Source organism: Cotesia glomerata, linkage group LG8 (assembly GCF_020080835.1).
Source record: "Cotesia glomerata isolate CgM1 linkage group LG8, MPM_Cglom_v2.3, whole genome shotgun sequence".
NCBI lineage: Eukaryota > Metazoa > Arthropoda > Insecta > Hymenoptera > Braconidae > Cotesia > Cotesia glomerata.
In genome coordinates, this window is record NC_058165.1 from 10,977,434 (window position 1) to 10,996,785 (window position 19,352).

General features: G+C 30.9%; 1 protein-coding gene across 1 annotated transcript; it reads left to right on the forward strand.

Moving 5' to 3' along the window:
• Positions 1-1,008: 1,008 nt before the first annotated feature.
• Positions 1,009-1,782, forward strand: LOC123270066. Its single transcript, XM_044736002.1, has one exon. It carries the CDS (start codon positions 1,009-1,011, stop codon positions 1,780-1,782), a length of 774 nt encoding a protein of 257 aa, XP_044591937.1.
• The last annotated feature ends 17,570 nt before the right edge of the window (positions 1,783-19,352 follow it).

Sequence of the window (19,352 nt, forward strand, 5' to 3'; positions counted from 1 at the left end):
TAATAGTAAGTTGAAAAAGCTTGAGGACTTGGATCTGCCACCAATAGAAGTAAATGGTGTCATAATACCCTACGTTAACTATACCAAGTGCTCAGGTATTCAGCTAAGCAGAAATCTGTCATGGAACTACCACGTCACTCAGATAGTTAGTAAAGTGAACTCAGCTCTGCATTGTCTCAAAGTAAGGAAAAATATCTTTTCAACTCCTATAAGGAAATTACTAGTATCAGCAACCATCTTACCATTCGTTGACTATTGTTCCGTTGTATTGGTCGACTCAACTTCTGATAACAATTTAAAACTACAACGTGCGATTAACTGCTCTATCAGATTTATTTTTAATCTCAAAAAAGATGAGCACATTACACCTTTCAGACGTGAGCTGGGATGGCTGTCTGTAAAGTATCGCCGAATGTACTACATGAGCTGTTATTTTTACAAGTTACTTCAAGTTGAAAAGCCCAAGTACTTACGAGAGCTATTCATTGAAGACATTGATGTTAGACGTTCTAATATACTAGCAGCTAAAAAACATACTTCCTTCAAGATACCTCATTTTGCTACCACCTATATGGAACACTCATTCTTGATCTCCGTGATTCGTCTGTGGGAAGAACTACCAGAAGAAATCGTAAACTCAAGTAGCAGTGAAGTCTTCAAAAATAAAGTTTTTGACTATTTGCTAAATTTAGACAGTTGATAAATTGAACAATTGATAGATTAAATTTGTTGATTACAGTACTTCTATACTAATTAAAAAATTTAAATTGAGATATTAGTCGAATCAGTTTAGAAAAGTTTAAAATGGTTAAAAGTTTTTGCAATATTATTCTAACATTTAGGTTAAGAACTATGTACTTACATTTAATATTATTATTTTTAAAATGTAAATATTTTGTATTTAAATTGCCATTTGGCCTGTGCCTTGGCATAAATAAATTTATCAATCAATCAATCAATCTCTCTCTCTCTCTCTCTCTCTCTCTGGATGATAAAATTACTCTTCTGATGGAGAAATTTTGTAATTCAGAAGTCACGACCAATGAAAAACTGAACGATTTGAGTGTGAAACTGCTCGAGGTCAAAGAATCACAGAAGCAAACTGCTACAAACCTGACAGAATTAACTACAAATTTTAGAAAAAATACTGAGTCAATTGCTGCTATCAGCTTAGATCTTTTGAATTTGAAAGAAACGCGAAAATCTGATTTGGAGCAAATTTCTAAAAGACTATCTAATATAGAGAAATCAGCACCTGTATCGTCTGTTCCTCAGCAAGTTTTGGGTAGCACTTCTGAACTGGTGATTTCAGGTATTCCTGATGCAGTTGCAAATCATTTAACACCAGGTGATATTTCAGCTGAAGTGTTGAAAAGTCTAGAGTTGCCAAATCTGATTGGTAGTGTCTTGAATGCTCGTAAATTTGAAAATAAAAATAAGCAATTGCGAAATCAGAATACATCTACTACTCACTCTTATATTATCTCATTGATGTCAACTCCTGCTCGTGATTTCATCGTCGATAAGAAGCGCAAGTTAGGAAATCTTTTAGCAAAAAAAGTTTTTCCTGTACAAGTTGATGAGGCTTTTAAAGGTTCTATCTACGTTAATGAATTTTTGCTTCCTGAGACTTATCGATTGCTACTGAAAACCAAAGAAAAGGCGAAAAATAGAAATTTCAAATTTGTCTGGGCTAAATGTGGGCAAATTTTTGTTAAGAAGGATGAGGATTCAGAAAGGCTTATTTTAAATCATGAATCTGATCTCGCAAAGCTTGATTAACATCTAACTGATTCTGCGAATATCTCTATTGAGAATACTTTCTCATTATTAACTGTACTAAGTTTAAATATAAATAGTATTATTGGTCACATCGCTTAGTTCATTGATCTTGGGCTCTAATAGTAAGTTGAAAAAGCTTGAGGACTTGGATCTGCCACCAATAGAAGTAAATGGTGTCATGATACCCTACATTAACTATACTAAGTGCTTAGGTATTCAGCTAAGCAGAAATCTGTCATGGAACTACCACGTCACTCAGATAGTTAGTAAAGTGAACTCAGCTCTGCATTGTCTCAAAGTAAGGAAAAATATCTTTTCAACTCCTATAAGGAAATTACTAGTATCAGCAACCATCTTACCACTCGTTGACTATTGTTCCGTTGTATTGGTCGACTCAACTTCTGATAACAATTTAAAACTACAACGTGCGATTAACTGCTCTATCAGATTTATTTTTAATCTCAAAAAAGATGAGCACATTACACCTTTCAGACGTGAGCTGGGATGGCTGTCTGTAAAGTATCGCCGAATGTACTACATGAGCTGTTATTTTTACAAGTTACTTCAAGTTGAAAAGCCCAAGTACTTACGAGAGCTATTCATTGAAGACATTGATGTTAGACGTTCCAATAGACTAGCAGCTAAAAAACATACTTCCTTCAAGATACCTCATTTTGCTACCACCTATATGGAACACTCATTCTTGATCTCCGTGATTTGTCTGTGGGAAGAACTACCAGAAGAAATCGTAAACTCAAGTAGCAGTGAAGTCATCAAAAATAAAGTTTTTGACTATTTGCTAAATTTAGACAGTTGATAAATTAAACAATTGATAGATTAAATTTGTTGATTACAGTACTTCTATACTAATTAAAAAATTTAAATTGAGATATTAGTCGAATCAGTTTAGAAAAGTTTAAAAATGGTTAAAAGTTTTTGCAATATTATTCTAAAATTTAGGAAAGCAAGCCAGTTCCCTGATAGCCACACTTACTATAAAAATACTTGTAGTATAGGAAGTTTAGTTAAAGTTAACGTTAACTTTACTCCAAAACTTGTACAGTAAAGCTTATATACAATTTGTGTTGAAATTGTATAGTAACTTAACGTCGGAAGATTTTTTAATGAAAAATTACTGTAACTTTAACTGTAAAATTTATAGAAAAATTAATCTTACTTCAAGTTATATTTATTTGGACCTTCAAGTTGATTAGAAAACCATGATTTAAAAAAGTTTTTTGCAAGTTAATTGTCAATCACTTCTTATAAAAAATTAATGAAAAATAATAGGACGATAAATAAAAATTTTAATGCTTTGTAAATAATTTCATAAAAGGTTTCAGAGTATTTTTATATTTAAGAAAATTAAGCATCATATAATGTTAAGTGACTAATTAAAATTTAGCACTTTAGCACCATCTACATTATTTATTTTTTATTAATCATTTATTGATTTATTTATGTTGTCATGACATTTAATTCTGTTCATTTATTTTATTATTTTATTCGTCATAGAGACATAGTTATCAGTTCAGTTGTTATTAAGAAAAGTTAAGAAGACGACACATTTTGTAATTCTTACTTTAAAATAAATAATATTAAAACGAAAACGAAGTTTAAAATTTATCAGGTTATGGGACCAGAGCGCTGTTAATAAAAGTAAAAAGTAAAAAGTAAAAAAAAAAAATGTCGTTGTCGTCAAGTACAATTAAACCTCTCACAAAGGGAAATTATGATACGTGGGCTATGCAAATTGAAGCTGTAATGGTAAAAAATAGTACATGGATGTATGTAAATGGCAAGAAACCAAAACCCGCATTGGTTGAAGATGATGCTGCATCGGCTCAAAGAGTTGAAAGGTGGGAAGAAGAAGATGCTAAAGCTAAGTCAGATTTAATAATTGCTATTGATCCAAGTTTATTACGAATGGTAAAAGGTTTAAATACTTCAAAACAAATTTGGGACAAGTTAAAATCAGAATATGCATCTACGGGACCGGTAAAACGAGCAAGTTTACTCAAACGTGTGATATCTTACAAGATAATAGACAACGGTGATTTTCATACTCAACTGATGGAATTTTTTGACATAATATCTAAGTTGTCAGCTATGGGAGTCGAAATGCATGATGATTTACAGTCAACGTTACTTCTTAATGCATTGCCCTCAAGTTTTGAAATGTTCAGATGTGCTATGGAGTCTCAAAATGAATTGCCTAAACCAGACATACTTAGAGAAAAGGTTATTGAAAAGTATGATGCTCAAAGTCAACGTGACATGGATAATTCAGAGGTTATGTGGGTCAAGCAAAACTTTAAAAATTTTAAACCGTCTCAAAGTAGTGGACCTCAAGGTAATAAAAATCAAGGAAATGGATATCAGAGAGGTGGATATCAAAGAGGTGGATATCAAGGAGGGCAACGCAGAAACGATGGTAATTTAAACAAGCCATTTAAGTATAATTGTTTCATCTGTAATAAAATTGGGCACAAAGCAGCTGATTGTCCAGATAGAGCAAACGATGAAAAGCAAGAATATTCATCAAAAGTTGAAGCTCAAGTCGAAGATGCGTTTCAAGTAACGGAAGAGGCTCTTCATACGAAGCAGGTATCAAATAATAGTCGATGGTGTTTAGATAGTGGCTGTACATCTCATATGTGTAATAATGAAGCAGCATTCATCAATATGACGTCAACAAATGGAAATGTTTTGTTAGCCAGCGATGCACAAACTGAAATTGTAGCAAAAGGAACTGCTCGTGTTTTTACTACAGATGGAAAATCAAATAGGTCGGTAAAACTTAATGATACATTATTGGTAAAAGAATTAAGAACTAATTTGTTATCTGTTGCGAGAATTACGGATCATGGAAATACTGTCAGTTTTTCTAAAACTGGTGCAACTATTTTTGGAAAAGATGGTGAAATAAAACTGTTAGCACAAAGAGTTGGAAACTTATATTATGTCTGTGGCAGTGAAGAGCAAGCAAATGCGGCAATAAATAATAATTCAGCAAGTTTGAAGTTATGGCATCATCGTCTGGGACATTTAAATAAAGAAGATCTGTTAGAAATTTCAAGAAAAGAATTAGCTAGTGGTATGAAGATAAATGAAGAAAAGAAATTGGAGGCATGTGACATATGTTTAAAAGGAAAAATGACTGTATTACCATTTCCTAAGAAGTCTGAACGATGTACAACGAAATTAGAACTAATACACACTGATGTTTGGGGACCGTCAAGAGTAGAATCATTAGGACGTGCTCGATATTTCGTAACATTTATCGATGACAGTACACGATGGTGTGATGTTAAATTTTTACGTCTTAAAAGTGATATTCTTCAAGCTTTTAAAGAATATAAAGCACGTGTTGAAATTCAGACAAATTGTAAGATTAAATATTTGATGTCCGATAATGGAACAGAATATTGTAATAAAGAATTTGATGAATTCCTAAGGAAAAATGGTATTTCTAGACGTCTAACTGTTCCCTATACACCACAGCAAAACGGAGTGGCAGAGCGGAAAAACAGGACATTAATTGAAATGGCGCGATGTCTTTTAATTCAATCTGGATTGAGTCATGGATTTTGGGCTGAGGCAGTAGCTACTTCTAATTATCTAAGAAACAGATGTCCAACATCTAGTTTGGATAATCATTCTCCATTTGAAGTTTGGAATAAAGTAATACCTGATTTAAGTAATCTAAAAGTTTTTGGTGCAAAATCATTTGTTTTAGAAAAACAACTAGGGAAATCAAAGTTTGATCCGCGTTCAAAAGAAGGTATTTTAGTCGGTTATTCAGAAGAATCAAAAGGTTATCGAGTATGGATTCCAATTGAAAGAAAGGTTGTAGTTGCTAGAGATGTACAAATTCTTGAGGATCAATTTTTAAATGAAATAAAAGAAGATAAAATTTTCGATAAAAATGAAGAAAATATTGAATGTGTTCATATGCCTATTCAAAATGAGAATGAAAATGAAGAAATTGAAAATGATGAAATTAATGAAGAAATTTGTACACCAAATCGTATTTCACGTCGAAAACCGGGAAGACCACGGATGGAGATAACAGGTAAAAGAGGAAGACCAAGAAAAATTTACAACACTGGACAAGCAGCAAATATAAACGAAGACCAAGAGGAACATGATGATAATGAAGATATTGAAATGCAAAAAGAACCAAGTGATGATGAAATATTTGTTGATGCAACAGAACATGAAGAAGAAATAATTGAATGAAGAATTAGAAAACCTTGGATTAACTTCAGCAGCTAGTGACACATGTTTTTACTACAATATGAGTGAGGATCAATATACAATTTTGGTTGTATACGTTGATGATATTTTATATATATCAAGAAATAAGACAGATATTGAAAGAATTAAAGCTGGACTTGCAAAAAGATTTGAAATTAAAGATCTTGGTTTAGCACGACATTGTCTGGGAATTGAAATTAATCAAGTTGATGGAAATATTGAGTTAAATCAACAAAGTTATGTAAAAGATCTTTTAAAAAGATTTTACATGGAAGAATGTAACCCAGTACGAACTCCTAGTGAATCTCAAGCTAAGTTACCAGAAGGAAATCAGCATAGAAGAAAAGATGAAGAAAAGCCATTTCGACAGTTGATTGGATCATTAATGTACTTGGCAATTGCTACTCGTCCAGATATCACATTTACTGTCAATAGACTGTCACAATTCAACGAAAAGTACCAAGAAGTTCATTGGTCAGCAGCGAAACGTGTATTGCGCTATTTACAAGGTACCCAGAATTATGGATTAGTGTACAAGAAAGACCAGTTGGGAATCCAAGGATTTTCTGATGCTGACCATGCAAATGATGAAAATGATCGAATTTCATATACAGGATATGTTTTTATGTTGAGTGGAGCTGCAATATCATGGCGTTCGAAGAAACAGCAGTCAGTTGCAATATCATCAACAGAATCAGAGTACGTGGCTTTATCAGAAACATCCCGTGAAGCACTATATCTACGAAATTTGATGTTAGAATTGAAATTAAATGATTTGTCAATGGTGAATCTTGGTACTGACAATCGTGGAGCAAAGTACATTGCAGAAAATGCTACTTGTCACTCACGTACTAAACATATTGCTACAAGATACCATTTTGTTCGTCAATTGGTGAGAAATAATGAAATAAAATTGAGGCATGTTCCATCTAAAATAATGCCTGCTGACATTCTCACGAAACCACTTCCAGGACCTTTACATTATCGTCTTGTTGATGCAATGGGACTAAAAATTTGTCAAAGTGCAAAATTTGAGAAGGGCGTGTTAAGTGACTAATTAAAATTTAGCACTTTAGCACCATCTACATTATTTATTTTTTATTAATCATTTATTGATTTATTTATGTTGTCATGACATTTAATTCTGTTCATTTATTTTATTATTTTATTCGTCATAGAGACATAGTTATCAGTTCAGTTGTTATTAAGAAAAGTTAAGAAGACGACACATTTTGTAATTCTTACTTTAAAATAAATAATATTAAAACGAAAACGAAGTTTAATATTTGGGTCATTCCACGTCAAATCGACCAATAGTTGGACTCGACCTCTTTCGATTTGGATAAATTTTGGTCAGAAGTTTTCTTTTATCCCATAACGAAGTTCTGCCAAAGGAAAAAAACTAAAAAAATTTTTTTCAAAAGTTATGCAAAATCCAAAATTTCACTATTTTCCATATTTTTTAAATTTATGTTTTAAAAATCTCGAAAACTATTGCAATTAAAAAAATTGCTTATGGTAAACTTCAAAGGGGATACTTGGGGCTATTAAAAAAAAAAATTTCCAAAAAAAAATTCTGAAAAATCTCCAATTTGTGAAATTTTGAATTTTTGAAAATTGTCAAAATTGACCGTCGACAATAAATTTTTAGCTCAAATTTTTTTGTGTACTACCTTGTACCAATCTTAAAAGATCCTGAAATTTTTGGAACTGTGTTTTTTGTTTTTTCAAAAATATGAATTTTTGAAATTTGTTAAAAAAAAATTTTTTCTTAAATTTTTTTTTTTTTTTCAATCAGTTTGGCAAATCGCGTAATTTTGATATTTTGAACAGTTGAAATTTCATTTAGTGGCATAATGATGAGAAAAAAAACATTAATGACATTTTTTGGGATCATTTTCAAAATAAAACTCGTAAAAAAAATGATACTGACACCTGTATTATCATTTGATGTTAAAGTAGAAGAAGTTGTGACATCTGTGGCGTGACGTTTGAATCTTTACGTGTAAGATAAAGTTAACCTTTCTGATTTTTATTTCGAAGACAGTCATCATTCTAAGTAAGTGTCTAGAAATAACTCTTTCTTCAAATTCTAAACTTATAACAATTATCTTATCAAGTGTTTAATTTGAGGACATTATCTAGTTAAAATTTTGAGTGCAGAAAAAATAAGAGATTAGTGATGGAAAATAAAAAGTGTTCAATTGGATTATTTAAGAATGAAATATGCTCTGAAGAAAAATTTATTAATTGCAAAGATTTTTCTGACGAAGATCAGATTACTCTGAATTCTAGAAGTGGTACAGACGTTAGTTTTATTTGCTCTCAACATAACAAACAGTATCGTATCAAATATACTTCAAATCAAAAATCTTGTGCTGATCCCTTTAAACTTCATGACAGTATAGTTCGTAAATCTTTGAGACCAGTCAGTTTAAAATTGTTCGAACAGTGTAAGATTAGGTTACCTTCCATTATACCGGGAAGTAAACTATGCATTTCGTGTACTAAAAGAGTCTATAGTGAATTACCAGAACATCAAAATGAAGTTGAAATATTTGAAAAAACTGTGAATGTCGAAGAAAGTCAACTAGTTGAGAGTGTCTCTGAAGATTCCGTTTCCAAATCATCAAAACAAATAGAATCTATTCCAAAATTCCTTCAGCATGATTTTATTGCTCGTCAACAGGCTGAATTTTTCAAACTACGAAAAAGAATCTCGAAGTTGGACAAGTACTTGTTGTTGCTGACTTCTCGGAAAATTACTCATTTTTACTTCAAAACAGTGTCCAAGGAGCTTATTGGAATAATAGTCAAGCGACAATTCATCCATTTGCTTGCTATTATAGATCCATTGATGAAAATGTCGACAATATAGTACCTCTAAATTTGATAATCATTTCAGACAACTTGACGCATAATACAACAGCAGTTTATAGTTTCCAGGAAGTACTGACATCGTTTCTGAAAAATAAAATCCCAGACATTTCTAAAATAATTTATTTTTTGGATGGTGCAGCATCTCAATATAAAAATCGGTACAATTTGCTGAACTTGCTGCATCATGAGGAAGATTTTCAAATACCAGTGGAATGGCATTATTTTGCAACTTCACATGGAAAAGGTCCAAGTGATGGTTTAGGCGGAACATTAAAACGGAAGGTTGACAGAGCCAACCTCCAATCTAAAGCTGACGACCAAATTCAAACACCTGATGAGCTATTCCAATGGGCAAAAGAAAATGTTCACGGAATCAATTGTGACTTTGTTTCAAATGAGCAGATTCAGCGTACTCAAAAAAAACTTAACCAGAGATTTAAAAATGCTCTGCCAGTACAAGGAATCCGAAATTGTCATGCCGCTATTCCCATTTCAAGTGATGTGATGAGAGTAAAAACCTCATCCTCATCTGAGGAAGGAAAGGATTTCCGGTTAAAAAATACAGATATCTACGAGTTCGTTGAAGAACCAGATATTAAAAGCAGGTAAAAATCTGAAATTTCTGTGTTAGTACTTTATCTATTTTAAGTTTGGATTTAAAGATTTAAGTCATATTAACATTTTCAGGTTAAGAAAAAGAAAAGGAGCAACAACAGTAACTGAAGAATTGAAGAAAAAAAAATTTTCGTAACAGAATGTCAAGTAAACTTACACGTAAAAAGCCCTATTAAATAAATTAATAACCAATAATAAACAAATATCATTAATGTTTTTTTTCTCATCATTATGCCACTAAATGAAATTTCAACTGTTCAAAATATCAAAATTACGCGATTTGCCAAACTGATTAAAAAAAAAAAAAATTTAAGAAAAAATTTTTTTTTAACAAATTTCAAAAATTCATATTTTTGAAAAAACAAAAAACACAGTTCCAAAAATTTCAGGATCTTTTAAGATTGGTACAAGGTAGTACACAAAAAATTTGAGCCAAAAATTTTATTGTCGACGGTCAATTTGACAATTTTCAAAAATTTCAAAATTTCACAAATTGGAGATTTTTCAAAATTTTTTTTTGGAAATTTTTTTTTTTTATAGCCCCAAGTATCCCCTTTGAAGTTTACCATAAGCGATTTTTTTAATTGCAATAGTTTTCGAGATTTTTAAAACATAAATTTAAAAAATATGGAAAATAGTGAAATTTTGGATTTTGCATAACTTTTGAAAAAAATTTTTTTAATTTTTTTCTTTTGGCAGAACTTCGTTATAGGATAAAAGAAAACTTCTGACCAAAATTTATCCAAATCGAAAGGGGTCGAGTCCAACTATTGGTCGATTTGACGTGGAATGACCCATTTATCATATAATTTCAGATATTTATTTTTATTAATAAATTATTAAAACATTTTTTAACATTTTTAAAGCTAAAAATGAAAATTAATCTAGCTGACATTTGATAATTTTAAGAATTTTTTTTAACAAGTAACAAATTATGGTAAAAAATAATTAGAAAAATAAATTGACATGTAGAAATTTACAAAAATTAATAATGCAATTTTTTATAAATAATTTTTTGGAACAAATTTATTTGTTAAAAAAAATTAAAAAATAGTCAAGTGACTGCTTACTTTAATGTCATAGCTAAAAACAAAAAACTTTTGAATTTAATTAACTCACACACGTTATATTCATAACTGCAAATACAATTTTACATTTTATCTATATATTATATATATAAAAATAAATTGCTGTGCGTTAGTCTCGCTAAAACTCAAAAACGACTTTAGAAAAATAAAAATTTTTGAAAAACCCGAAAGTTCAGCTAAAAAAACAAAAACAAATGAATTGCTGTGTGTTCATCTCACTAAAACTTAAAAACGGCTGGACCGATTTTCAAAATTGTTTTTTTGTTTTGTTCGTTGCAGTTCAGAGATGATTCAATAGAAAATTTTTTTTCGAAAAATCGACAGTTCAGCTAAAAAAATCATTATCATTAATCATCATCAAATAATAAAAAAATATAAAAATAAATTGCTGTGCGTTAGTCTCGCTAAAGCTCAAAAACGGGTGGATCGATTTCAAAAATTTTCTTTTTGTTATGTTCGCTATAGTTCAGGGATGTTTTCAAAAGAATAAAATTTTTGGATGTTTTCAAAAGAATAAAATTTTTGGATGTTTTCAAAAAAATAAAATTTTTGGATGTTTTCAAAAGAATAAAATTAGAGAGCTTGCCTCGTAACCAATCTACCCGGGTTCGACTCCCCGGTCGAACTATAAAATATTGTTTTTTTTGTTATGTACGTCCCCCACGGAAAAAGTATATATTTTAATTTTAGTATATATTCTGGAATATATTCTGAAATATATACTAGAATATATCCGAGAATATATTCTAAATATATTCCGGATATAGCCCGTTTTGCCCAAGGAATATATTTCAAAAGTATATAATATATTCAGTATATATACGATGGATCAGACCATAGATCTGACGACAGACCAGACTATAGACCAGAGAAAAATTTGGAGTAAAACGGAATACAAGTGAGTGCATGCCCATATATTCCGGAATATATTCCTTGGGCAAAACGGGTTATATTCGGAATATATTTTCGGATATATTCTGGAATATATTTCAGAATATATTCCAGAATATATACTTTTTCCGTGCGGGGTAGTAAAAAATTTTTACTGTGCTTCGTTTTTTTACCGATAAATTACCTACCGATGTAAAAAAGAGACAAATTCTGATAATCTGCCATATCAATAAGTGTTTTGTCCAACTTCACTAAAAGTTCATATTAAGACTTGTACTACAAGATATTGAGAAAAGTTAAAGTGAATTTCCGGCACTAGATTGTGCATAAGTTGGATTGCATTTTAACGTTAACTTTTACGATTGGATAGCTATCAGGGTTATTTTCGTTTCTTCTTTCTAAATAAAATAAAATTTTATTACAATTTCTTCACTAATTAATCGAAAGGAACTTCGTTCCATCCGGGTGTCCCTTGACACCTCTCAAGTTTTTTTTATTCTTCTGAAATTATTTACGGGAGTCTGACATTATTTCTGAGCTTCTGAAAATATTTCTGGGCTTTTGAAATTATTTCTGAGCCTCTGAAATAATTTCTGGGTCTTGCACATTATTTCTGAGCCTCTGAAATTATTAAACAATTGTTTTATCATTGAATTATTGGGGGATTCAGAAAAAGAAAAAAAAGACGAGATCCAGCAATCAAAACCAGTCGGTCACTGAAGTCGACAATGATGGCAAAATTAGTGAAAATGTACAATGTTCAGAAGTACCACCAGAGATCGAGCCAGTCATCGAAAAACCCGCCGTTTTCAATGAGCAAATTCATCGCGGTTTGAGCTCTCATTATTCAATGTTTATGTTCAGGAAATAATGATTGTGTATTATCACATGATGATGAAAAATTTAGCATGTTCTGCTTTCCTTGAATTCAGGAAAAAAATTCTCGAACGGAAAAATTTCTTAGCACCAAAATTTCTACTCGATTCGAAAAAACCAGTTAATTTGAAGAATTTTATCGCTTTCAGAATTCGGAAAATATCTGTTTTTTATAATTACACCGCAATTTTTTGCAGATCAATTGTTTCTTTTTCTCTATATAGCTTGGAACATTCGCTTAGCTCAAAGAGCTTAAAAGCACAAATCTAATTCTTTCATATTTATCAGATTGAAATTGGTTATGAAGGTTCCAATGTCTTCGTGCGGCGTAGACAGTGGGATACAGCGAACAGTCGAGACACTTTCCAGAGCATGGGCGTGTCTTTAGTGAGGGCATTATTTGATGACGAAACTCTGCTCCAGAGTAATTACAAAGGAGGAAAAAGCAAAAGCAACAAAAATGCACCTCAACGCCCAGGTTTAGATCCCAATATTATGACTTCTATCAAAGGTAATATATATTGATGAATCTTATACTATTTTGTACCATAAACTTAGATTCGTGATAGTAAACTCATTTCAAAAGCGTAAAAGAAATTTTTGGTTATTATATTAAAGGGGGGCTCCAATTCTGTCAAAGCATCAAATCACTATGAACAATTTATTTTGACTAATCATTTATTTTTCTATTGTTGAATTTCATCAAAATTTGCATAACTTAAAATCAAAAATTAGTAAAATGGTTCACTCTTCAGGCCATCCATATAACTTTTTACTAATTTTTTACACATGCAGCCATAATTTCCTATATTACGACGATTTCTAGCTATTCGTTCATGGAGAAATTATAATCATAAATGAGGAATCTTATTCGTTTGGCCTAAAATAATTTTCTTCTATTTTTGGGAATTTCTCTAAAATTATTGGGAATTTTCCTAATGTTTTGATAAATAGATTTTAAAACTTATATTTTAGAAGCTGTGAAACGTCAATTCCCCGTGGAGTTTAAGCAGTTTGTGTTCGGTATGGCTATCAACAACATGATGACAAAATTCCGGAGGAAAAACGTAGTTGCTGATGACATGGAGGTATAATCTTCTCAATCATGTTAAGCTACCTTTAATCTTATAGACATTTTTAGGTTCAATATTCTTGGTTATAAGTTATTTAATTTGCGCGTTATGAATAAAAAAAAATTAAGAAAACGGTTGACCCTGAAGGCCATCCCTGCAAATTCCTGCTAATTCCATACCTAGGCGCTTAAAATTGCACATATGAAGTTTTTGAGCTCTTCGAGCACAAAAGAACAATTTATGTGTTATTTTGAGCTCTTCGAGCTCAAAAATATAATTTTCGTATAGTTTTGAGCTCTTCGAGCTCAAAAGTTTGGTATAAATTTCATAGAACACTATTTTTTGAATTTTCAAATCGCAATAACTTTTGAGTGAATCAACCGATTTTCCGAAAAAATACTTTTTTGGATTTTCTTTCGTTTACGATATCTCTCGAACGAATTAACCGATTTTGACCAGCTTCGCGGCGATCGACGTGTTTTTTTGATGTCCAAAGCTGATTAGTTTTTGGAATTGATCGGTAAAGCCGTTTAAAAGTTATTCCATATTTGAAAAAATTTTTTTTCGTGGTTTTTTTAAGATTTCTCAAAATCTACTGGTCCGAATCGGTCCAAATTATATTCAAAATCTAAGTTTAGCCAAGCTTTTTCGAATCACACCAACCGCGATGAAATCAGTTGAACCGTTCAAAAGTTATAAGCGGTTTACATACATACATCCATACATACATGCATACAAACATAGTAACAATATCGCGGGAATAGTCAGTGACGCTTCCTAGGATCTCAAAACGTCGAGATCTGATGAAAACTCGATTTTCGAAAAACGGGGTCAAACTAATAACTTCCAAATTTTCGAAAGTTTTCAATTTTATTCGTGAGAAGTTAATAAATTACAAATTTTTTTTCTGTTTCAGGAAGAACAAGAGGTCTAGTAATTTGCTGATACAAATTTCCTTTTCTTTTCACTTTTTGCTGTTCGATGTGGTTATCAACCAATGTTTCAAGCTGTCGATGATTTCTTGTCATTTTGCTTATAAATTTTGTTTCACCCATTTGTTACTTTTAAATAAATAAAAAAATAATAATTTATAGTTTGATTCAAAAAAACTTTCGACTACTCTAAATATGTACCATTAGAAAGTAGTTATCAATTTCTATCATTTCAGATAATGTTGTTGGACCAGAGGTACTCAATAAAGAAAGATATGACGAGAGCACTGTTTTTTTGAGGTTACGAATAATATTTAGCAATTTCACTATTATTCTTATCAGTAGTTTTCCTCTCGTACGTACGGAAATTGATGCAATGTCGTTTTACTGCCACAAGAAAAGAACTCCTGCGAACGCTACTAAGTCGGCTGAAGTTAGGCTAAAATATTATTTTTTATAAGAAAACTGCTGATTTTACGGACCAATAAATTGTAACTGGGGTTTTTATTCCCGCCGTTCCATAGCAGCCTTAATTTATTAATTAGATGTTAACTATCCATACCATTAGATTATTATTTTAAATGTTAAATTTAGGGCGCCACCAGGTTGTTACAACGCTGTCCTGGAAACCGTAAGAATATGAGAGATAATCTACAGGGCAGAGAGAATTAGGAAATTATTTAGAAATGAATAAAACTAATAATTTCCGGTTACCAATCATTTATTTTACAATAATCACTCTCACACGCATACTATAAATTCCATTGCCAATTTTATCTAAATAATTTCTTAATTAATACCCGTAAAACAGAGGGGAAACCGTAGCTTAATTCACGGGTATGTAGACCACATGACCTCCAATTATTTACCGATATTCCGTATTACCAATGACCAATTTTATTGTAAACTTCTGATATAGAGGGAAAACCGTACCATTTACCAGAAGCTACTCGTCAACTTTCTCAACCTATTACTAAAATTTGGGAAAAACTTCTGATATAGAGGGGAAACCGTACCATTTATCAGAAGCTTCTTGTTAAAGTCTCACTCTCTATCACTCATAACCCAAACCAAATTAATTAAAATAAAATATTAACTTTATCTAACCAAACTAACTAATTTATCCGGTGACTATTTTCAATACAATGGAATTACATGATGCCAGTAAACATGACCTTGTGATTTTAGACGCGCAGTTAAAACGTTCCGCGTAGTGACAAATATACAACCACTTTCTTATAAAAATTTCATCTAACCACCAATAATTAAAATTATGACTTAACCACAAATTAATAATAATTAATTAAATTAATTCATTAAAACTGATTTTAAAATGACGCGTAATTATTTTAACATAAAACTCGCCTCAAGGTCAATTAATATATTCCGGGTGTCGGACCACAGAATTCTCCAGCAATTTTATTTTACCCAATAATCAATTTAATTCACTTAACCCAATAAAAAATAATTAAACCTTGTCCAGAAGAGTAAATAAGACTGGGTGCTAACCACAGTCGAATTTTACCCACGAGACTTGACAATGTACCTTGCAATCGACGAACTACTTCCCGCCAACTTATAGCCACGGCTTTATTCTGCTGCCGCCTCGTCGTTACTCGTACTCTCGGGGATTTTGTACTGCTTCCAACCGCAACAATTATTCCTAGACGAACCAATTGGATTAGTATAATGTAATTTATTAATTAGGAATAATGAATAATTATTAAACATCGCTTGCGTTCCAATTAAGTGAACGTGCGACTGGATATTTACCTGCTTATTCCAACTGCGTCCGGAACGTTCGGTAGTACAACCTCTTCTGTCTTGTTCACCGGCCACTACTCCACTCGTGCTCGATCCGGCCCGTCACCCTTCTCCCTACTACCTAAAATGCCCGAGACCATCGCGCACTGGTATGGTGTCGATAAATTATCGAACTCGCAACGGTTCGAACTAACTACCAGAGGTAACAAAGTACCCTGTTACAAAATATATAGATTTATGTAAATCTGAAAACTAAATACGTATTTCTTAGATATGTATATAATCTTTGATTTATATGTTCATTGTATTGTTTGCTATATACTTTTTCATTATATTTTTAGCATATATTTTCCTATATGTTGAAAAAATATAAAAAATTATATTGAGTGCAATATAAGTAACAATTATAATTCTGTTACATACACTTAACTATAATTTTTCGAATGTATTATTGTTCGGTGAACAAGGCCCAGTAGCGATTAACTCGCTCCTGGGGGACTCCCAAATTCAAGAGACGCACCTGTCCACCACTAGTTCCCGCAAAATCGAACCGCCAATGGAAAATCAGCCTCTCGATCACGCCATGGATCGACCGCTTTATTGGCTGATCGCTCCCGCTAGACATGCGCAATAGCCTTCTTCCCCAAGTCAACGAGGAAGAAGATGAACTATTATTATTATCTTTCGCTTCCACGCTTTAGTTGCAACTAGTCGCCATTAATTCCGCTTTACTTTCGCTTATTGTTAATTAACCGCATTTCGCTATTTTTATAATTTAAATTGCTTAAATCAACCGCTAATAATTCGCTCTAATTTGTTACAGATAAATTGTGTTATTTGTGCATTTATTTCACCGCTTTTACAGTGCCGGCAGAGTGTTCACCCACGTGTCAACCGGCATCGCTTGTGCTACCCACGCTGTATATTATAAATCCGCTTTTATTTAAACAATCCGCTATTTAACATATTGAATATTTAGTGTATTTATTATAAATAAATTTATAGTGTTCATTCTGATAATAATTTACGCGTTTTAATTGAGATATCCAGACCTAAACCTGATCCCCGCTTTTCCGCTCTTTCAACATTTTTCAATTATTGAATGTAAAGAAATTGTAGAATAACAAACATAAAACATATATTACAAACAATATATAAACATATATTAAATCGGCGAAAATAGGTATCCGAACAAAAACAGTTTCACTGTAAAAAAATCGCGCCAAGTCCACGTTCATAAGACTAATAAGAAAAAAAAAATTTGTTTTTTTCTTTACAAAAATATATAAAATAAAAAAATAAAAAAATCCAAGTAACCGATATGATTGTTTATGATTTTTGGAAGTTAAAAAAAATTTTGTTACAAATTTAAAAATTAAAAAAAAAATTTGGAACGTATTTAGTGTGCTCGGTTGCAAAATATTTTACTTTTAATGAAATTCGTAAAATCTATTTACTAGGACCCGGGAAAAAATGAATTTGCCTAATCATATATAAATATATATAATCACTTATATATAATTAGACCTGAAAATTGGCCAGATCTAATCATATATAATTAGATATAATTATATATAATTATTTCTATAAAAATAAAAAAAATTTACCGTGAGCGGGGATCGAACCGGGGACCTGACGCTTCAAAGACTAACACGCTACCCGATTACCTACAAGACTTACTGGAAAAGTAAAGTTTGAAATACCTACAACTAATGAGAATCGAATATATAATCGATTTTTATAAGTTAAATTAATTTATACAGTTCCATTATTTCATCCACAAAAAACTATAGTTTAAAAAATTATTAATCATTGGAGTAGCAGACTCTGAGATAAAAACAGAGAACTTTTTACAGTAATTACAAAATGCATATATAATTATATATGATTCATATATAATTATATATGATTCATATATAATTATATATGATTCATATATAGTTATATATGATTCATATATAATTATATATGATTTCCGTATAGTTACACTGATATTGATAGAAGGATTTGTTTATATTTAATGAGCTCTATTAACTGTTAATAAGTGATTTTTTAACATCATGGGATTTAATATATATTTATTACCAGTTAATAAATTATTTATTAAATACGATTTATTAAATGTTAATAAATATTTGTTAACAGTTAACAAATATTTATTTAAAATCAAAAGCAAAAATAGCAGTTTTCTTTTGACATTTTTTGTAACCCGACAACTGGGATACATAACTGTAACACATGACAATAATTCAAATCACTAAATAAATTAACGTTTAGAATATTTAAAAATTTAAAAGATCATTATGAGCTGTGATAGAATTCGATATGTTACAATAAACGTTATTATAATGTAATATAATTAATGAAAATAATTTATAAAGATGATTTTTGTTTATGAGCATTCTTCATATCATATGACATTGCAAGTGAAACAAATTCACTCAACAAAATATTTATTAAATATAATCATTGAAAAATGCTGCATCTAATTATATATTATTATATATTAATAAATGTAAAGTTATAATTTACATTTGATTAGATATAATCATATATAGATTTATATATAATCATATATAGCCCTAGATAACTCAGGTCTAATCAGATCTAAACATATATAGATTTATATACACTGTAAAAAATCCGGAGTAAATCGGGAATGAATTTCACTCCCATCACTCGGAGTTTCGGAGTGAAGTAATTAATCACTCCGCGTAGGGAGTGAATTTGGAGTTTTTATTTGCGGAGTGATTTCAGAGTGATTTCGGAGTGATGTCGAATTTCACTCCGAAAAACATCGGCGTTCGAAGTTTTTAAAATAAATAAAATAAGGATGAATTTTCATTCTACAAAAAAAATCTCAAAATTATTAATCTTTATATATATATTTCTTCTGTGCATGTGTTTATCACTGAACTCCTCCTAAACGGCTGGACCGATTTTAATGAAATTTTTTGTGTGTCTTCCGGTGGATTCCAGAATGGTTCAGATTCACAATTCAGTCCACGAGAAAATGTTTATTTAATAGATTTTTTATTTATAAACTGTTGTTGACCTTGACTACCCACATGCACTTTTCATATATTTTATAAATATCATATATATAAGATATATGAAAAAATTCATGTGGGTACTCAAATGAAAGGTATCGATGAGTATAAAATCATAATGGACTTATGAAAATGTTAATA